Below are 22,626 nucleotides of genomic sequence, written 5' to 3'. Positions count from 1 at the left end.
TCTGGGATTCCTGTCATTATTTTAGCTAAACTATTTCTTCTATCAATAATATCTAAGATTTTTCTGTTTTATTCCAAACAAGTTGCTGTTTTATGTATTTAAGCAGTTGTTATATTCCTCAAGCATGTAAATTCACATTCAGTTGTTAGCAAGTTACATTACAAACTGCATATTTAAATAACGGATAATAATAATGGTGTCACTATAATAGAAGGTCTCACTATGACTTCTCTATTTTACATATCTTTCTTTTCATGCACGAAATGATTAGAATAAAAATATAAAAAATTAATTTTAATAGGAGTTTTAACAATCTTTATAGATTTTAAACAAGTATATTTACAGAAGAAAAAATCAGCAGTTATTTAGAAATCATGCTTTTTGGTTTCACCGATTAAAATAATTATAAACAGTCTGATGTATTCTCGCATATATAAAAGTAAACTTACAAATATAAACCCCAACGTTTTTTCTAACGCAGTTGAGTGTGTAGATTTCATTATATTACACAGTCTACATTGTATGGACTTCTTAAAATGCGTGTATAACTGAGTTATACATGTAAGTTAATTCTATATCTATATATTATTCACTTTCTGCTATTCTTGGTTTTTATGTCATAAAATGTTTTCTGATTTATAAAAAAAGAAGAGATTAAAACAGTAACCTTAGCGTAGACCTTGACTGTGACATAGTAAGTTTGAAACAAAAGCGTTTTACTTAAATGGCATAACACTGTTGATTTTTTTTATTTATTTGATTGTTATGATTATATATATATTTTTTAATAACTGGACAATTTAAATCAGTTTAGCTAATGTTTTGTGGTAGGCGGGGTCACTCAGTAACCCGGAAGCAGATTGTGGTGAATGACGCGAACCTTTAGGGTCGAATGGACAGACGGTAAAAAGATGGCGGATGACAAGAGCAATATCACAGGCAATCATTCCTCTAATAAACGGTTCTGGAGCATCTCCGTCCGAGCACCGGCGTTCGTGTTCGTCTGTATACTTCTGGTGGATCCCGCGCGAGCCACCACGCACTGGGTGGTGACGGAGGACGGCAAAATACAACAGCAGGTACGAGACGGTTTCGTGTTTAGTCACTTCTCCGCTCTCTAACAGTCAAATATTCACAACACAAGATATCGACCGTTCTCAGCCGTAACTTTCTAATCGGGTGGTTCCTCACTTCATACAGCTGTCAGACAGACAGTGTGTCGATCTAACTAACGCGTTGACAGCCGCAGTTTGCTGCTCAGAACGATTTAACAGCTCACTAGTGTGTGGGGATTCAATAAAACTGACCGAATCATCAGCCTGATCTGGCTTCTTGATGTCGTGTAACCTCTGACCCGATATCTGTCAGGCAGTGACTCTTGATTGAGCCTTTTTCATACTCCCTCTCGTTTCCAGGTGGATTCTCCTCTGAACTTGAAACATCCCCACCATTTAGTTCTGTTCATGCAACAGGAGACTCGTGTGAACTACCTCAAGAAGTTAGAGGTGATGTTAAGCCTCACACTCATCATAACAAAACCTTTTACAGTGTACTTTGTCTCGAAGAAGGCAGCTCTAGAGGTAAAGTTGCGCTTCCCTGAACACTTGTATGACAGTGAGTTATTGTACACTTTGCAGAAGCAGCTAGTTGCTCAGAAGATTCACATTGAGGAGAACGAGGACCGGGACACTGGTTTAGAGCAGAGACACTATAAAGAAGATGCTGACTGTGTCACAGCTAAAGTTCCTCTGGGAGACATGGATCTCTATGATGGCACTTTTACATCCCTGGAGAGCAAAGATGTAAAGTAAGTGGTTTTTGCTTAAGGAAGAAATATGTTTCCTTTTTTGTGTTCTTTTTTGATATGTATTGATCATTTCAGTGGTCATTGTAGAATATGCCAGTCTGGTTTAATTGTTGTGGTTTTCTAGTCCAGAGGATTTTTTGGATCAGATGTCACCTGTCCCTCCAGACCTGGAAAAACCTGACTGCGCTAATATTCTCGATCTTCCTTACAGCATTCATGCCTTTCAGCACCTCAGGGTGAGTTTTGAGTGCTTAAGCTGCACCCATAACATACTGTACACATACATGGGTCAAAGACGTTAAGGTGTCCGCATCAAAAGAAATGTACAAAAGTGATTTTGTGTCCACAGAAAGCACATTAAATGTAAGTAAAATGGCTACTTTTAAGGTTTAAAATAAGTTTTTGGAGAATAAATGTCAAAACTTGGTTGAAATAATGTTACATTGTCATTCAGTGTAACACAATATTTAGGCTAAAATTCAAACAACATGCTCATTCTGACGTGTACATATTAAAATATCTAAACGAATAATGGAGCATACTAAATTTTATTGTGTTTTAAATTAGTAAAAAGTTCTTACTGGCAAATGGGCAAAACCTAGGATAGTGGCAAATGTTAAAAATTTAAAATTACAACTCATTAGTATTTGGGGTGAAAGTAATTAGTCTTTTATATGTCATAAATTTATTTTTGTTGTAAATATGCCTGACAAGATTGTTACACTGTATGACATTTTACTGTCTTCTGTAAATCAGGGGAAAAAGTATGATATTTATTTTTTGCTCAGAAAAACAAAATTGCAATTAAATAAAACAGAAAACTTTTTGCATTTTTTGGGGGGAAAACTACAACAGTTGAAAGAAGTATTACACTTTTTTTTTATGCTTAAACACTTTTTTGTCTTTGACCCACATACTGTTCTTAAGAAGTGTTTTTAAGAAGTCTTTAACGCTCATCAAGCCTGCATTTGATACAGTATAACAATAATTAAATTGAAATAATATTCAATTTAAAATATTGTTTTTCTATTTTAAATGTTATTTATACCTGTGGTAAAGCTGAATTTTCAGCAGCCTTTACTCCTTCATGACATTTCAGAAATCATTCTCATAAGCTGATTTATATGCATTTATTATTAAATAAATGCAGCCTTAGTGAATGTAAGAAACTTCAAAAACATTAAAGATAATATCATAGTTATTCCAAATGAAAATGAGCTTGCAGCACAGGGTTTAAGCAGAGTTCTTCTTTATGTGCCTCAAAATAAGTCTGCCGTTTTCACTAGGAGGTCCAGTTATGTCATTTTGGTTAACCATTATGAGGTCAAAACATTAAAAAATTTAACCTTCACAGATGAATTAGTCACAATAAGATCTATAAGGTGAATTTTCATTTCATGGCAACTTGTCTCTTGAACATGGGCTCATTGTCTTTGCTCATTTGGTTTTTCCCTCTCAGGGTGTACAGGAAAAGGTCAACTTAACGTCACCCTTGCTTTCAAAGGATGACCCGATCTTTACCTCGCTGTCTCTGGGACAGAGTGTGGATGAGGTTGGGCATCGGATACACGAGGCACTTTTAAGAGTAAGTTGATTTGCTTTGTTTAAAATCTTCTGGGATCTCACAGTCCTGGAAAGCCTTGAAATGTTGCAGTTGTGATTTCTAGGCCTGGAAAAGTCTGGTATTTCTTTTTTTATAGTTACTGGAAATTTTTTGCAGTTATAGTCTCCTCTAAAATAATATCGTTCTGATTCATAAGATGCAACCCAGCATCAATATGCACAACAGGGAGCTTTATTAGAAACATAAAGAACTTTATTAGCTTTGAGAGTCACAAAGGCATATTTGTGAATCATAGCTTATCAATTATTATGACACATGAGTGCTTTACTTTGAGCCATTCTTCTAACTGCAGTAAATGTCAGGTAATTTGTACCTGACATAAAAATGTAATTCAGGTTGTTGTGTACTTATGATTAGCTGGAAAATAATTAAGATTTATTAGTGGGAATGCGTGGGAACTTTGTTTATCTTTATGGTTCAATTTTTAAAGGCTTGTAGATAAAGCAGAAGTCTGCTGAAAATGTCATTTCTTAAGATCAATGATGACTGTCTTTTTTCACTTTCTAAGAATTCTTCTTCATGGGTGCTTTATAACTTGGCCTCCTTCTACTGGCGGATGAAGAATGATCCCAGGCGTGCTGTGGACTGTGTGGTCCGTGCTCTCCATTTTTCTCCAAGGTAAAGTGAAATGACACCTGGACAAAAATAGCAGATGGATAGTGGGCATAACATATCAACAGCGAAATTAGTGTTTCGTCACCTGCACAAAGATTTGGATAAGTTGTTTTAAATAAATTTGCATGTACTCTTTTTGTAGGCAGCACAAAGATGTTGCTCTCATCAACATGGCAAACATACTTCACAGAGCACACTTCTCGGCTGATGCCGCCATTCTTGCCCACGCTGCTCTGGATCTCACCACCGATCTCCTAACCAGCCATTACACCCTGGGCAACATTTACGCTGTGAGTGCAAGAGTGTTGAAAAGAGGGATGGTTTCTGAAAATACAAGTTGTTTTTGAACTTCCTCATAATCCTCTGTTCACATGCACTTTCTGTTGTACATGAAATGGCAGTTTTTCTTTAGTATCTGATTTTCTTGTTTATATCGAATGACACTCACTTCCTTGTTGCGTCTCTTTCCCTTCCTCCTGCCTCTCTGGTAGATGTTGGGGGAGTATAATCACTCCGTGCTGTGCTATGAGCAGGCCCTGAAGGCTCAGCCAGGCTTTGAGCAGGCCCTGAGGAGGAAACATGCCGTCCTCTGTCAGCAGAAGCTGGAGCAGCGGCTTGAAGCTCAACACCGGTAGCACAGACTCTTTTTCTGTGTAATTAATGTGTGTCTCATTAAGAAACCAACTGAGTATGGAGTAGCCTTTTTCCTGGTATTGAGTCTTGTTCTTTCTTTGGTGGCGTATTTCTGCGGAGAACTTTCCCTTTGCTCTTTTTATCATGAAGAATTCATTATGGATCATTGCAGGGGTCTTCAACAGGATTGAACTACAGGAGGGCTGCCAGTTATGTAGTTTGTTCTCAAACAAATTTTCTGTGAAAGAAGAAAGATACATTAAAGGAACACTCCACTTTTTCTGAAAATAGGCTTATTTTCCAACTCCTGGATTTAAACTCTGGATTTAAACAGTTGAATTTTACCGTTTTCGAATCCATTCAGCCATTCTCTGTGTCTGGAGGTAGCACTTTTAGCTTATCTTAGCATAGATCATTGAATCTATGGTAATTAGACTCTCACTCAAAAATGACCAAAGAGTTTTGATATTTTTACTATTTAAAATGGACTCTTCTGTATTGACATTGTGTACTAAGAATGTGGAAAATTAAAAGTTGTGATTTTCTAGGGCGATATGGCTAGGAACTATATTCTCATTATGGTGTAATAATCACGTAACTTTGCTGTCGTACCATGTGTGCAGCAGGTGCAGTGATATTACACAGCGCCTGAAAATAGTCCCAGCTAGTTTGTGTAGTTGCAGCAATAGCAGAGTTGCTGGGGACTATTTTCAGGCGCTGCATAATATCACTGCACCTGCTGCCAGACCCGAAGATCAGCTGAATGGATTCGAAAATGGTAAAATTCAACTGTTTAACTCTAGGGGAGTTGAAAAATGAGCCTATTAAAAAAAAAATGGAGTGTTCCTTTAAACAAAATGCATCAAGTTAAGAAGCTACAATTTAACTTCATGTGTCATTGCGCCTCCCACATTAAAAAATATTTAATTAAAATAAAATGTACAAGTGAATGACTAAATACTAAAAATAATTATATCATTGGCTTTGCAATGCATGTGGGCATAATTTAAACGTGACTGTGAAGACATTTATTGTTATAAAAGATTCTATTTTAAATAAATAATGTTCTTTCTAACTTTCTGTCTTTTGAAAATCCCCCAATTTTTTTTTTTGTGGTTTTCATACGAAATTAAGCAGCATAACTGTTTCCACATTGATAATAGTAAGAAATGTTTCTTGACCAAAAACCAATCATTTTGAAAACTTGAGTAATGGCTGCAAAAAAATCAGCTTTGTCATCACAGGAATAAAATTGATTTTAAAATATATTAATGTAAAAAAATAATCTTTAATAGTGATAACTTTTCACCAGTTTTTAATAAATTTTTAAAACTGTGTATTTGATCAAATCCAGCCTTTTATGATTTGTAAGAGACTTCAAAAACATAAATAAATCTTACTGACCCCAAATATTTGAACAGCACTGTACATTAATATGCTTCTTATAGATAAGTTATTAAAGGCCTGTTTAAAAAGTTGGTTTTATACAGAATGCTCTGTTTTATCTAATCGCTGGGTCCTTTTTTTGAGATTTATTTTCTTATATTTATTTTCTTACTATAGCAGACAGTTTTTGGACAAAAAAAATAGAACCACAAAAATAGTATATTAGATGAAAGGATGTTATTTTCACAATAGAGGTTTGATTGCACATAAAGTTTGATTTGTTTCATGTGAAGGTCTGACAAAAAAAAATGTTGACTATTTTGGTAGTTACACCAGATAAACAAAATCCGATGCTGTCTAGTTGCAACATTCAGACTTAAGCATTTGTTTTCTGGCAGTGATGATGAATATCTTGCAGTTATTCTGGTGGTGGTGTGAAAACAACATGCATCTTCCCTCTTTGTCCAGGTCTTTGCAGCGCACCCTGAATGAACTGAAGGAGTACCAGAAGCAGCATGATCATTATCTGCGACAGCAGGAGATGCTGGACAAGCACAAGCTCATTCAGGAGGAACAGATCCTGCGGAACATCATCCACGAGACCCAGATGGCTAAAGAAGCTCAACTCGGTTAGACTGCATGTTTTACCTTTCAACTCCAGTCAAACAATTTCTTTAACACAGACCCACAAACTCAAGGTCCTAAAACAATAATATTGTGCAATATACTGGATAAAGTTTCACAAGCCTGCCAGATCTGGTTGGCACCATGTTTGTTCTCTTCCACTGTTGTACATATGAATGCGTTTAAACAGCTTCAATGGTGTGTTTTAGGAAATCACCAGATGTGTCATCTGGGCCAACAGAAGTTCACCCTGCACTGCCCGTTTGACTTGCCTGTACGTTATCACCGTGGAGAACTGTTTGAAAATGTCCACTACATTCAGGTGAAACTGAAAACACACTGATTCTGTGTGTTAATGAAGAGAATAAATATTGAAGCAGTTTAGAACAAAAAACACTTTTTACTCGATTTCTACACACCTTGAAAAAAGTATATACACAAGTATATATATATATATATATATATATATATATATATATATATATATATATATATATATATATATATATACAGTATATATATAAGTATATATTCAAATGCTTATGGAGTTTCAAGAATATATTACTTTACGTGACTTTTGCTTGAGTAGAAAAAAAACCCAGTAGATGTGTAAATTAGAATAAGAAATATCTTGATTTTTAGTTGTTGTGGCTTATTTTAATGCTTGAATCCTTGAGGGCCCCTTAGAAGTTTGCAGAGGCCCTCAGGTTAGTGCACCCTGGCCCTCTGGTTGAGAGAAGCACTGGTCTGTAATAATACTGCTTCATGAATTTCAGTGGACAAGCAGTGGTTCATTAGGGTTTTGTGTAAAAGCAGTGGAACATATTAATGTTTGTGCCCACGTGACACTTTACCCTACCTTGACTGCTTGCAAAACTATTTTTGTAGGCATTGAAAAATTAAACAAATTAACTGAGTAGTTGAAACTAACCTGTTTATAAACCAGTTGTATGAAAACATTATTTTTCACACTGTAATGTTGTTTACACTCCTCTTTGCTAGATTTCTTAATTGTTAATCTCCTCTTGTTCTGATGTGTGTGTGTGTGTGTGTGTGTGTGTGTGTGTGTGTGTGTGTGTGCTTGTAGTTTGGTGAGGACGTGTCAGTAGCCAGCAGTGTGGCTCTGGTGTCTGAGTTGAGTGTGAATGAGAGTCACAGTCCTCAGCAGTCCTACACCATGTCCTTAGGACGGGAGCCTGCTGCCCACTGGGACAAAGAGACAACCTCCACTGATGTAAGAGTGTGGTTAATTCCTATTATTTTTATTTATTTATGTTTTTTATAAACACTTTTGTATTTTTGATAAACACATTGGTAGCTGTAAACAACAGAATAAGCCTACATTTTAAATGAACACAAATTCATAAGGAAGAGTTGTGTTGAACTTGTGAATGACGGTTGAATGATTCCTCTTTTGTGAAGTTCAGCCGGCACAGATTGCACAGATTCCATGTTGGACAAATTATTGGCATATTTAAGGCCTGTATTTATTTTGTGGCATATTATGATCTGCATACGGCATGTTTTTTATATGTGTTTGAACACAATGTAAACAAGTGTTCTGACTTATACCTCCTGAACATTGCAATGAAAACACTCGAAATGGTGGAAGGTTAAGGTTTTGACTTAAAATATAGTTAACTAGTTATCTTGGAATATTTCTGTTCAATAATTTCAAAAAATCATGCAAGCATAATCTTAAAAATAATATCATTAAAATACAATTTAATGTAACTAGCATGGATTTACATAACTAATGTCTAATTTCCTGCTAGATATGATTAATACACTAACATTTTATCAATAAGGCATTTACATAACTTGTTTTACTGTGATTTTGTCTATTGATTACTCAAATTACACAGATTTATTTTGGAATTAATAATGTTGCCATGGAAATTGATTATTTCTGTATTATCTATGTTATCCTGCATATTTACACTAGAAGGCACAATCTGTTTTTTGTGTGTGAACAGGAAAATCATACGATGCTGTGGCCCAGGAGGTCAGACTGTGCACAACGATTCCCCACAATTCCCCCTGTGCACCTGCTTCCCACCTATTACCTGCCCCCTGAGTCCCGCAACTTTAAGTAAGACGTGTGGCACTGTGATGTGAACACTTACGTAACATACAGTATACACAGTCACAGAATCACAGACTTATTGTACAGTTGCTCAGCCTTTCAACATGTAACATGTAAGCTTGTTATCTTTGTCATGTTACTATACCAGGGCTCTGAATATTCTCTTGGAGAGCAAAGGTCCTCCTCCATCAGGACAGACGCCGGATTGCAGTTTTAAGAATCTTGTCACTGCTAGAGACCCTCTGGACTCTCTGACCTGGGCGTTAGAAAAAGAGCTGTCTGACCCACATGCTGCGGAGGTATGAGCCAGCTTATTCAACATTATTAGTCTGAAGGAGCTCTGTACCACACCCTTAGCCTAGCCTACCTGGGCTATTTGTGCAGGTAGATGAAGCAGGGAGAGCTATTTAATATGTGGGTGTGTTGTGTTTTCTCAGGTGAGTCATTCTGTGTGTGTGTGTGTGTGTGTGTGTGTGTGTGTGTGTGTGTGTGTGTGTGTGTGTGTGTGTGTGTGTGTGTGTGTGTGTGTGTGTGTTTTTATGCAGGTGTTGCTGAAGCGCAGTGGTGGGAGGAGTTTGGAGCAAACTGGAGCACTGATAGCTCAGGCTCTGGACAAGGTAAAATAATAACGTGGCTGATGTTGAGTACATTAACAATTGCACTGTTCACTCTTTGTAGATAATTGAGGACCAAATTATGTGAATTGCAAATTGAAGATTTTAATTAGTAAGATATTAGTAAGAAAAAAATGTTTTGATTAAAAGCTGATTAAAAACCTGACTAATTATGTAAAGATGGATAGTGTGGGGTCTTATGGAAATATGAAGAAGTGGAAAGCTTTAAGAAGATCAAATGGGAAGTCTTTTTCTCTCAGATGAGTGGGGCGCAGTGGATGATGCAGAATGAAGCAGGTCTTTTCTGGCGTGCTAAAGGAAATGGCACACAAGCTTTGGCGTGTCTGCGTCAGGCGCTCCATTCAGCCCCTCCTCAGCACAGAGACATGCCTCTGGTCAACACTGCCAACCTGCTGCTGCACTACGGCCTGCATGACGAGGCCCATGAGCTGCTGCAACAGGCCCTGCAGATCAACCGCTCAGAGGTATGCGCTGACACTGACCTATAATGCAGAGCGTCGAACACCCCACTGTTTTTCAGTGCAGACCACCCAGTTTACACTTTAAGTGATTACATCACTGAGTGACATGCCACTCACATGGACACCCATGGAATATTCCTCTAATGCTGTAGAAGAGTCAGAAAATGTCTGATCATATTAATTGCATTATTTGCTTTTTAATCAATTGCAATTAAATTTAAATATTGAAAGCCAAGGATAAATGTAATCCTTGCATTACATGCTTTTGATTAGATGAAAGCTTTTAAAAACCTGTAGATGTCAGTTTATTGTTAATAATGTTGACTTTGACTCTATTATTGGCCTACAGCCTGTAGCAATCAGTTCAGTTAAGTTAGACAATCTTGCTAAGTTAGATTTAGGGTCTGTTCACACTGTGTCCAATATTTACACTTGCATCACAGTACACATGCAGACAGACATCTGGCTTTATTTTGTTTTTACCATCATATGAGCTCTTTGTTTTAGTTGTTTACATGTTGTTCAGAACATGTTTTTTAACACAAGAATGAGCTGTGTTAATGTCTGTAAGTCGAAAGTATTCTTTAGTTTTGGTGCAAACACTTAAAGGTGCACTTAGCAATTTTTAAAAACCGCTTTTGAATACTGCGTCGGACCAAGTCCTGAAAACAACTTGCAGCCAATCAGCAGTAAGGAGTATGTCTAGTAATGATAGAGCGCTCAGTGAGTGCACAGGATGAATATTAATAGATCGGATATAGATAGCGAGAGATTAAAAAAAAAAGAGAAAAATTTCAGAGGAACAAAACATTACGATCAGGCAAGATGTAGGACCCGTGTAAATATTGCCCCAGCTTTCCAGCGGTGGAGAAACTTCAGCGGAAGGGAATCGGATGCCGAGGTTGCTTTGTTCCTTCTTGATCTGTGAGTTACGTTGATTTTGCTTTTTGACACAACTTGCCTTGTTGGCTTTTGCTTGAATATGCTGCGGCAGGCAGGCATAGCAGATTCCACCATCGTCGCTGCCAGGGTTGTGTACGCACATGTGGGGCGGAGTTATCAAAATTAGGACAAGGTCCTGTTGGGGTATGGGCGAGTTTGTTTAGTTGCTTTCAAATATCAATATCATTTGGCAAAAATCATTTAGTGCACCTTTAACGTTTGCATATAGCTGAACACGAGACTTTCAAAGTGTACTAGGTTTCATAGTGTGCAAATAAACGCATGCACACTAGAAATTGTATTCTTGTCCAGTGGCTGCTTTATTTCTTTCTAAAAGTTAGAATAAATAAAAATTGTATTTGTACTCTTTGAAACCAGAGTTGTGGATCTCTCTTAAAGACAAGCACTTGTCAACGTGGGCATCTATTGTTGTTGCCAAATCCAGTAGTTATGGGTGTTGTTCCCTCATCCAGCTCATCTTTTTTGACTGAAAGAGTGACCTGGGCTAGTGTTGCCACTTTGTGGCCAAACTAATCAGTGCAAAATTGCACAAAAGAGTACACCGTTTGAGTGGTTAGAAAAATCTGACTGTGCACTTACATATTTCATATCACACCCTATAATATGCGTAGAAACTGAAGTATACCTTGGGCTTTACTCCTTTAGTGATTGTGCAGCTGATTAAGTGCAAGTGGCACTTCTCAGGTTCTTCACTTATATATACGGATCAGAGGGCATACATTTTTTAGGTGCCTTCAGAATGAGAGTTCAATCAGCTGATGAAAACATCACAATAATCCACAAGTAATCCACACGCTCCAGTCCATCTATTAATGTCTTGTGAAGATAAAAACTCTATGTTTGTGATAAACAAGTTCATCATTAAGACGGTCACTTTTAAACTTTCCATAATATCACGTTTTCCAGTGAAAAAGTCATCTCGTCTGAGTCGGGAGAAAAATATGCTCAGATCAAGCACTGTTTACAAGTGTAAACAAAACAGTTCTAAACTAATATGTCCGTGGATTTTGATGTGAGAGGAAAACAGGGGATGGATTTACTGGATGAAGTGCCAAGTATTATATTGGATTCTAAACTTATTGGACATTTTGGCCAGAAGCGACGATTTAAAGATGAAAAGCCTTAATGATGGATTTGTTTATTACAAAAATTCAGCTTTTCACTTTACAAGATGTAAATTGATGGACTGGATTTGTGTCGAGAACCTGTGATGTTTTTATCAGCTGTTTGATCTCTATGACGTCACCCACACCACAAAGGATCTATTGGTGAGCAAGTGATGCAATGCTATATTTCTACAGTCTTTTCCAATACAAGCTTATCTTTATCTTGATTGACCTCAAAATGTTAAAAAAAAATAATTTTGGCCATTCCTTTATTCAAAACAGAAATCTTTTTTATGTGACATAACTGTATTTCTCTCTCTCCCTGTTTTTTACACCAGCCTCACACCCTGTTAAGCCTGGTCACCATTCACCTCTCTCTGGGAAACCTGACTGGTGCTCTGGCCATGTTTCGTCGGGCCCTGACTCTCACAGGTCACTGTCCCCAGTGTCGTGCCAGCCTGCCTCTAATGCGCTGTCTCCAGTTTTACCCCTTCCTTTACAATCTCCAGCACCAGGCCTGTCCATGTAAGTAGCTTTCTCTGTAAACCTGAAGGACCCTTGCAACACTGAACCAAGAGTTTTCCCCCCGGAGAGCAACCCCACTTCACCTTCTTCCATCACTCATTCTTTTTTCCTCCCTGGTGCTGCAACAATGCTCAGCACTCTATTTATAGCCCAGGCACTGTAATCTGTGAGCCAATTTTACACTCTTTACCGTTGCATCTTCTATTCCTGGTTTGCTCCATTCCCTCTCCTGCTCCCCTTTTCTCTTCTCCTCAGCATCCTGCACTGCTCCCCTTAGCTCAGCTCTCTATCCCCTGGCACTCTTCTGAGTGAGAGAGACTTTGAAATAGCAAAATCGTGTCCTCAATAATTCAGGGCACTGGAAATAGCACAGGCTTTATTTAGATGCTGCTGCGCTCTGCAGACAAAAATGAACTCATTGTCCTGTTCTCGTTTGGGGGAACTCAGAGCTATTGATTTAGGGATTAATATGGCAATGCTCTTTTGAACTAACACACTACTCATTAATACAACAATCCGAATGGTGAATGTGAAGTGTAGCTTGTGTTTCTACAACCCGAATTCCGGAAAAGTTGGGACGTTTTTTAAATTTTAATAAAATGAAAACTAAAGGAATTTCAAATCACATGAGCCAATATTTTATTCACAATAGAACATAGATAACATAGCAAATGTTTAAACTGAGAAAGTTTACAATTTTATCCACTTAATTAGCTCATTTAAAATTTAATGCCTGCAACAGGTCTCAAAAAAGTTGGCACGGGGGCAACAAATAGCTAAAAAAGCAAGCAGTTTTGAAAAGATTCAGCTGGGAGAACATCTAGTGATTAATTAAGTTAATTGATATCAGGTCTGTAACATGATTAGCTATAAAAGCTTTGTCTTAGAGAAGCAGAGTCTCTCAGAAGTAAAGATGGGCAGAGGCTCTCCAATCTGTGAAAGACTGCGTAAAAAAATTGTGGAAAACTTTAAAAACAATGTTCCTCAACGTCAAATTGCAAAGGCTTTGCAAATCTCATCATCTACAGTGCATAACATCATCAAAAGATTCAGAGAAACTGGAGAAATCTCTGTGCGTAAGGGACAAGGCCGGAGACCTTTATTGGATGCCCGTGGTCTTCGGGCTCTCAGACGACACTGCATCACTCATCGGCATGATTGTGTCAATGACATTACTAAATGGGCCCAGGAATACTTTCAGAAACCACTGTCAGTAAACACAATCCGCCGTGCCATCAGCAGATGCCAACTAAAGCTCTATCATGCAAAAAGAAAGCCATATGTGAACATGGTCCAGAAGCGCCGTCGTGTCCTGTGGGCCAAGGCTCATTTAAAATGGACTATTTCAAAGTGGAATAGTGTTTTATGGTCAGACGAGTCCAAATTTGACATTCTTGTTGGAAATCACGGACGCCCTGTCCTCCGGGCTAAAGAGGAGGGAGACCTTCCAGCATGTTATCAGCGTTCAGTTCAAAAGCCAGCATCTCTGATGGTATGGGGGTGCATAAGTGCATACGGTATGGGCAGCTTGCATGTTTTGGAAGGCTCTGTGAATGCTGAAAGGTATATAAAGGTTTTAGAGCAACATATGCTTCCCTCCAAACAACGTCTATTTCAGGGAAGGCCTTGTTTATTTCAGCAGGACAATGCAAAACCACATACTGCAGCTATAACAACAGCATGGCTTCGTCGTAGAAGAGTCCGGGTGCTAACCTGGCCTGCCTGCAGTCCAGATCTTTCACCTATAGAGAACATTTGGCGCATCATTAAACGAAAAATACGTCAAAGACGACCACAAACTCTTCAGCAGCTGGAAATCTATATAAGGCAAGAATGGGACCAAATTCCAACAGCAAAACTCCAGCAACTCATAGCCTCAATGCCCAGACGTCTCCAAACTGTTTTGAAAAGAAAAGGAGATGCTACACCATGGTAAACATGCCCCGTCCCAACTATTTTGAGACCTGTTGCAGAAATCAAAATTGAAATGAGCTCATTTTGTGCATAAAATTGTAAACTTTCTCAGTTTAAACATTTGCTATGTTATCTATGTTCTATTGTGAATAAAATATTGGCTCATGTGATTTGAAAGTCTTTTAGTTTTCATTTTATTAAAATGTAAAAAACGTCCCAACTTTTCCGGAATTCGGGTTGTACCTTCTTCTTTCAGTTATAATTATAATGAAGTTATATTGATTTAAAAAATGTATGTTAAACAAAATGTAAGCTGAATTCTGTGTTTGTAGCTGGCTCTGGCTGTGAGGCAGAGGAAGACACAGAGCTGGAGGAATGGGACACGGCCAGCAGCAGCAGCAGCAGGAGGAGGCAGGAGCCCAGGGACACTGATTCCATGCCTGTCTCTGCTTTAGAAGACTCTCTCCTCTTTGAGAGTAAGATTAATGATGAAGCTTATGGGGGCTCGTTTCTCTGTGTTTGATGTTCAAATAAAATACAGAGGACTAAGTTCCACAGTCTGAGACCACTAGCAAAAATGCTTCTATTTTGCATTGTGTATTAACAATTTAAATAAAATTAAAAATTAATTATATTATTAGCATAACAGTTGAAGTGACACAACAGTTCACATGCTTATTGACACAAATGTTTATTCCATTAGTGACTTAGAAATAGCAATGAATCTTAAATGTCTAGTCATTTTTATTTAGTTTTACATTATAGCATTTCTTTTTGACATTTGTCAAAATCCTAAGTCTTTGTCTCGAGGTTTAAATGAAAGTTTAAATCCTAGATTCATGGTCTCAGACTTTTGAACTCCACTGTCTGTCTGTTTCTGAGAATTGGGATTATTGTGGCAGTTGTCAGACAGCATTTGACCTCATCAATGGCCAATCACATTAGGAAGATTTCTGTGAAAATTTGGCAAGAAAAGCAGATCCATTGTCAGTACTGTAGCAATGTATGAAGCTCATCTCACACAGAAATCACTTTCAAAACAAGTAGCTTTCTGTTGGCAAACGCAGGAAAATCACTCAACAAACTATTTTGCTTTCAAATGAAATTCCCAATTGTGTGGATTCCTATCGAAATGCCTGGATTTTGCCCTCGTTCAAAATACAGTAAACTGAATTTTTTTTTCATAAATACAATAAACTGTAAACATGACTGCACATTTAGGGTCTTATAATACTATAATATATACTATATTTAGGGAAAATATACTACCATACTATATCATACTAAATCTACTATTTTTATCTCCTCCTCAGCTGTTTTTAATTATTTTATCTGATTTCTAAAAGTTAACTTTACCTATATTACCTTTCAGTAAATTGAAATATTTAATTGCAAATATATATATATATATTAGGGCTGCACGATTAATCACATGTGATTGTCACACGTGTCTCCTCAGTAAAGCTAGTTCTGTGATTAGCAGTAAATGTCCATCACCTGCTTTCAAATGGAGCGGCACTTACTAAGCAGAGCCGTAGTTCGCTGACAAGCTACGCAATATCGCGTTCATAACCGCAGATGAATCGCATGCGGTTAATCGTGCAGAACTATATATATATTCCTTAAACTGCATTAAAACACAGGACATTGGAACATGAAACTTGGTGTAATAGTTCATTAATACAGTCACTTTCCCCATGCTTTATGGACTTAAACATATTTATTTAATGGTAAGCCTTTATATGCTCAAGATTTAATTTAAAGATGTGGGGGGAAGAAGGCTCTGAGATGGTACTGTTCTGTCCTTGCTAAATTAAACATACAGTGTAGTGAAGTCATGTGATGTAGCAATATAGCACCAGTACTATCTAAAAGATTTATGGTTGCATATTTTATACTGTTTCATATTTCATGTTGTTTCACTTATTGTATTTACAATAGCTGGCAGAATACATGCAGTACAGTAGTATTTTATTTTATTTATTTTTTTATTTTTTTTTTTTTTTACAAACAGCCATTGTCAGATTGCTGATGTCAGTGTACATGGAATTGAATTAATTAAATCTTCTGAACAAGGACTTAATACATTGTGCTTCTAAACAAGCAGCACTCTCACAGCTTTCCCTTTGTCCTTTTCTCCTGTTACTCTCTTGTCTTCTGCAGAGGTGGTGGTGGACAGCAACGGTTCAGGGGAGGCAAGTGGGCAAGACAGGGGCAGAGAGCAAAAGACTGATGGGACGGAGGAAGAGGAGCAGGACTGGCGTCTGAAGGAAGAGCTGATAGGAGCATTTGAGGGGGCTCTGGACATGAACGGGAAGACAGGGGACCTAAGAGGCATCCGTGTGCTGAAAAACGACAGGGTCATGGGGACGAGAGGTGGAGGACCCTGCTTCGGCAACTGTGAGGACGATGAGGGAGCTGAGTGGGTACGTCTATCTGTTGAAATGTTTAAGAACTTTTTGTATTTGTAACCAAGGAGAATTTAACTGTTTCCCATTCTCTTAATTTCTTCAGATAACATTCCAGGTGAAACGTGTGAAAAAGCCAAAAACTGATACTTCGGAGGGCTGGGTGGGAGAAGGAGATGTTCATCAAGGTGAACCAACAGCAATTAACTCGGTCCTTGAGATCAGTGGGCCCACAATCCCCTCACCTGGACCCTCAGGTGCCTCAGGTGACACAGAGATGATTCTACTAGTACTGTAGCTGCAAAAGGCGTCATGACATCATAATATTTTGTGTTTTTAGAGAGATGGAAGGACTACAGCAGTCTGGGTTGGCCCGGTCCAGAGGAATGTCAGCGCACGCGTCGTGTGGACCTCACAACTGTGGCTAGTACTTGGCTGGCTGTGTCTGCCAAGAACATAGAGTAGGATATCATTCTCATTCTGTTGGAATGCCTTTATAGTGGGCTGTTTTTTACTAACATATGATTCTGAACTCCTCACAGTATCACAGAGCATATAGACTTTGCCACTCCGCTTCAGGAGCCAGCAGTGGAGCCGGTGTGCAATGCCAATCTCCCTGCCAGTATGCACACACTGGACCATCTGAGTGGAGTGGCCAACCGCGGAGGCATTCACTATACTGGAGAGAGTCAGCTCAGAGAGGTGCTTTTTATATCGCATATTTACAGCTGTGACTGATTCTGCTGATCTAAAAAGTTCTGATGTTTGTGAATGGCTGTTTTGTCTCATCTCACCCTCATTCTTTCTTCACAGGTGTTGCAGAATCTGGGAAAAGATACATTTCCCTCGCAGTCTTTTGAACAAGTGGGAACACGTATTGCCAAGGTGCTGGAAAAGGTGAGTGTTGTCTGTTGTGACTACAAGTTACATGCACTTTAAAAGTTGGATAAAAGCAGTTTGTCTTTTTTATAAGGTTGTGTAAATGCTTTATTCTGAATGAAATTGTGCCAATCAGGTTTTTGCAAAGTCAGACTAACAGACCTGCATTGCTCTTTAAAAGTTTGAGGTTTCAGGTTTGGTACGATTTTGTAATGTTTTTGAAAGCTTTAATGCTCATCAAGGCAGCATTTATTTGTTTAAAAATATAGTACAAACAGTAATTGTAATTGTGAAATGTCACAAATTTTTATATATATATATATATATATACTTATATATATACTTATATATATATATATATATATATATATATATATACTTATATATATACTTATTTTCTTTTTTTTTAATGTAGGTAATTATTATTGTGATGGCAAAGTTGCAGCCATTAATTCCAGTCTTCAGTGTCATATGATCCTTATGATGATCATTGTAAAATGATGCTTTGGTGCTCTGTGTTGATTATTAGCAATGTTGAAAACAGTTGTGCTACTTCAATATTTTTTTAAATCAATGGTACTTTCTTCAGGATTCTTTAATAAATATAAAATTCAAAAGAACTGCACTTTCTTGAAGTCAAGTCAAGTGTGCTTTATTGTCAATTCTTCCACATGTACAGTACATACTACAGAGAATTGAAATTGCGTTACTCTCAGACCCTTGGTGCATAAAGATAACACTAACAGTAGAGCCTAAAAATCTAGATCAAATATAAAATACAACTATACAATACACTATACAATAAGGGCATTAAAAAAAGTGTATATATTAATATAATAATATCATAAATGTCTTTACTGTCTCTTTTGCTTATTTTAATGCATCTGTGGTGAATTTTTTTTTTAATCTATCAAAAAAAAAAAGGCTATGATTGGCTTTATCCATCATGTTGAGCGGACTAAAGTTATATCAGCTAAATTTGACACAAATTGCATCCACCTTATTTTTAACTTAAGTGTTGGTGTGGTCATATTTAACTTGATTGTGCAAGGCTTCTTTGTGATTTGCTTGTAGTTATTTTGCCTGTAAATGTCCATTAGGCCGCTTGATATTGCAAACTGCTATTTATCATATTAATTCATTTCCTGAATAATAAACATACTGATTTGTAGCACAAACAGTTTTACAGTTCACTGAGCTTTGTATTTATTTACCCTTTAGCAGCTAATAAATTGGAAGTTTTAAACATTCAAATAAAATAGCTTGTTTCCGTGTTGCAAAATCAGGTGGATACTAGGACCGACAGAAGACTGGAGCTCTTCTATGCAAAAACCCAAACTGCTTGATTTATAACTGTGTGTAAACAGAATTTATGTCTGTTTTTGTATTTCTAGCTGAGAACAACTGTGGAAAATGTGAAAAAGAGTAATAGATTTCGTTACATTTCATGATCTTGGTGATTTTATGTCCTTTAGAATCAGACATCCTGGGTTCTGTCCAGCATGGCAGCGTTGTACTGGAGGGTGAAAGGTCAGGGAAAGCGAGCCATCGACTGCCTCCGCCAGGCTCTGAACTACGCTCCTCACCAGATGAAGGTTTTTTACAGTTCTTCTCCATTGGTTGGCTTGTACAAATGCAAACCTTACAGCATGATATGAATATCTGTTTCTGTTCTGGTAGGATGTGCCTCTCATCAGCCTTGCCAACATCTTCCAAAATGCGAGGCTGTGGGAGGACGCCCTGACTGTGGCACGCATGGCAGTGGAAATTGCTCCTCACTTTGTGGTTAACCATTTTACTCTGGCAAACGTTTATATAGCTATGGTAAGTGATTTTTTTGAGACACTCATTGTCTTCTGAAGGATTTTATTGACGTTAAGTGATGACTGCTTTTAATACATACTTAATATGTCTTCATAGGAGGAATTTGAGAAGGCCATGCATTGGTATGAATCGACTCTAAAACTTCAGCCAGAATTTGGGCCAGCCAAAGATCGTCTGCGCACCATTCAGTGTTACCTCCTCTCCAAGAGGGACCGGCGAGCTCCCTGAGGACACAACACACACACACGCACCCACGCACAAACATAACATTAACAAAATCCTTAATCTGATCTATCAATGAGGAACATAGTGTTTGTCTATTTGTTGTCTTAATTTTATGAATATAAATCATATCATTACTGTCTATAAGGTTGGATTTCAGTTGGGCTATGAAAATGGTTTCCCTTTTTATTTTTTTTAGTCTTTATGAAAATTTTATGACTTTGTTTTATAGCTAAAGGGTTGTTTATTTCTATAAAATATCTTGATATTCCTACAAAGGGATATTTTTGCTGGGGTCAGTGTTTGAATGCTTTTTTTTATTTATTTTTTTACAATAATACCAATGCATCTTTTGTACCCCTCTTTCAGCAGTAGCTGCTAGGTGTATGAAGGGTGTCTTCAAATCTTATTAAGACTACAGATTGTTAAAAGAAACACTATAGTTCCTTTACACAACCATTCTCTGATTTAGTTATGTTAACAGTTCAGGCTGCTGTATTCTCAAATGATTATTTTGTATCTGCCATGAGAAGAGGGTTAAGCATCTTGTATATATTCTTGTTGCTGATTTTTTTAAGCTAAAATATCAAATGCTTCAAACTTGGAGAGGAGAGTGTCCCCTGATGGTTTACTGTACTGCTCAAAAACTTGGTTGTTATAGCTGACATGGAATAAATCATTAGCGTTCAGGCTGAAGACAGAGCCACTGCACATATTTAAGCTAAACAAAACATCAATAACAAAAGGAGATTATTTTCCTCAAAGTTCTAAAAAAACACTTCCACTTACTTTACTTTGCACAGCTGAGCTGTTGACTCTTAAGATTTGATCTGTACTGTTCTATTTAATATTTAGAAAGTCGAGATAAAAAATTTTTGTCCATAGTCTATATGAAAACATACAAGTTCCCCAGAAATGAAAGTGGACATATGAGTTTTAAAGACAGTTCTATGATTGTTTACTGATCAGTTAAACTTGAATCACAGTTCAGAACTGTTAAGCATAAAGGATAATATCATTCAGGCTACTTATGTCTCATGTATCATTATGTCTCTTTTAAAGTCTTCCAACCACCTTGTGAATGGGTCACATTAAGAAAAATATCTAATTAACCCCCTTGTAAAAAGTTTAAATGTATAAAAGGCTGCAGGTTGGAAATGTTCATTTATCTGTTTACAGGCTAATTTATATTGGCTGTAGAGGTTGACGCTATTATGCTATTCTGAGTTTGACCACAAGGTGGCTGTTAAATCTCATGACATCCAATACATGAAGACATGCCATGATAATAAACACACTGGTGTACATAGGTGATTTTTGACGTACTAGAAGATCAAATATACAGTATAATGTACTATTATGTAACATTAAAAAAAATGAATCCATGTTAATGGCTATTGATTTATAATTATCAGTCATAGGTTACAATTGTACCTATATACAGTCTAAGTTCTCACTTCTCAATAATCAAATAAATAGGTGTTTTTACAAGAGCAAAATATAATTATGATTATTTATACAGAATATTTAGGCTACTATGAAATATGCCAGCAGCACCACACTATCAGCTGGACTTAACAGCCCTAAAAAAAATACAAGTAAAAATACCCCTCAGAAAATTTTGCATGACACTTCAGTAGTAACACCAAGTCTATCTGAACGCCACACTTTTAGGAGAGCCCCCACCTGCCCATCCCCATCAAATCCGTTTTAGCCAGAGCCCCGCCCCCTCTCTTTGTCAGCTGAATTAATTTGATGCTATTTTTAAATCTCTGCGTTTCCCAGGGAAACCTAATGACGCAGTGACGTCAGTACGGGTCAACAGCACAGTGATAGGCTGCTGGCGGGAAAAGCGGTGCTCTCCACAACAGTAATGATACTGCTGTAGCTAAGAAGCCCTCGTGTCCATTAAATTAAGCATATAGAGCATATATATATATATATATATATATATATATATATATATATATATATATATATATACTGCTTTACTTTACAAACTCGTGGTTAAACACTAATAATAAAATTATATTTTGTTGGCAAATTTACGTAAACTCTTACCGTGAATGTGAAGATCTTCCACTCACAACGTCGCATTCTCGTGTCTGTCTATGCAAAACAAGTTTGCGCGATGCCGGCTCTCCTTTAATCTCTCAATAATCAGTTTCAACCGCCACCCCCAAATTCACTGGGAACGCTGATACTTTAGGTATTTCTCTTCATTCAAAAAAAGCAGTGAGCTCATTCACGCAGTGAGCATGTGGTCCAGGCGCACGTCTGTGACTCCGTTCTAGATTCCTCTCAGAACACTGTGCGAACATCGTTTTTCACTTCGATGACCGAAAACATGTACCGGTAAGTGATCTCGGATTTCTTTCTGAGTTCTCAACTCATCTGGAACTTTAATTTGGACTTCTCATCGCTTTTAAAGTGATCAGATATTGATAACTCTATTGAGGTTGATTGCTTGTGGTTGGATTGTACAGGCATTTGGAGTATAGACTCACAACAAGATCGAAAGATGCTACTTTTGTGTCTTGCAGTATTACAGAGAAGCGCATGCGCCACTTAAGAGTCTCACGCTTCAGTTCTTGGGCTATTTGTGCGTTGTATTGAGTATTTTTATTACTTTTTATTTATCTCGATACTTCGCAGAGTGTTATAATAGTAGCAGATTAGTAGTCCTTGATATTATGCGGCTCTTTCACAACTTTAAATTCACTACTCCGATGTTCTCCACAGTGTGCTGTTCTCATTGTTGCCGAGTGGTCACGATTCGCGCAGTTGTAACATGAATCGCACTGACATCTCCGGTACCCTTTTAGCTTCGGTAATGCTCCTAAGTTAAAAAAAAAGAGCACACAAAACAGATGGACTAATGAAACAAGACTTTTTCCTTCTAACTTGAGTTGCA

At 37.4% G+C, this 22,626-nt stretch overlaps 2 protein-coding genes across 3 annotated transcripts in view; one reads left to right on the top strand and one right to left on the bottom strand.

The window, feature by feature from the left end:
• Positions 1-22,626, bottom strand: part of LOC132097840 (cocaine- and amphetamine-regulated transcript protein-like) — a 284,097-nt gene that overhangs the window by 163,377 nt on the left and 98,094 nt on the right. The window lies entirely within an intron of this gene.
• On the top strand, positions 843-19,859 carry LOC132108291 (tetratricopeptide repeat protein 17-like). 2 transcript variants are annotated; one of them, XM_059514995.1, is made up of 25 exons: positions 843-1,079; positions 1,416-1,505; positions 1,638-1,807; positions 1,932-2,043; positions 3,267-3,392; positions 3,940-4,049; positions 4,189-4,336; positions 4,538-4,677; positions 6,534-6,694; positions 6,899-7,011; positions 7,777-7,923; positions 8,666-8,781; positions 8,924-9,074; positions 9,321-9,392; positions 9,650-9,874; positions 12,279-12,465; positions 14,712-14,855; positions 16,543-16,805; positions 16,894-17,044; positions 17,128-17,248; positions 17,330-17,489; positions 17,601-17,684; positions 19,142-19,261; positions 19,347-19,490; positions 19,587-19,859. In XM_059514995.1, exons 1-25 carry the CDS (start codon positions 870-872, stop codon positions 19,716-19,718), a joined length of 3,597 nt encoding a protein of 1,198 aa, XP_059370978.1. In that variant the 5' UTR covers positions 843-869; the 3' UTR covers positions 19,719-19,859. The 2 variants fall into 2 exon arrangements, with proteins under 2 accessions (XP_059370978.1, XP_059370968.1); XM_059514985.1 differs by having other exon boundaries at positions 860-1,079; positions 16,894-17,053.

This window comes from Carassius carassius, chromosome 2, assembly GCF_963082965.1.
Source record: "Carassius carassius chromosome 2, fCarCar2.1, whole genome shotgun sequence".
NCBI classification, from domain to species: Eukaryota; Metazoa; Chordata; class Actinopteri; order Cypriniformes; family Cyprinidae; genus Carassius; species Carassius carassius.
This window is presented reverse-complemented; position numbering and strand designations above follow the sequence as displayed.

What these genes read in the sequence shown, in the direction of transcription:
- LOC132108291 (XM_059514985.1), top strand. Translation starts at nt 870, where the DNA reads ATGACGCGAACCTTTAGGGTCGAATGGACAGACGGTAAAAAGATGGCG. An exon ending in ACGGCAAAATACAACAGCAG is followed by an intron (nt 1,080 to 1,415) that starts GTACGAGACGGT and finishes TCTCGTTTCCAG; the next exon opens with GTGGATTCTCCTCTGAACTT. An exon ending in GCTCTCCATTTTTCTCCAAG is followed by an intron (nt 4,050 to 4,188) that starts GTAAAGTGAAAT and finishes CTCTTTTTGTAG; the next exon opens with GCAGCACAAAGATGTTGCTC.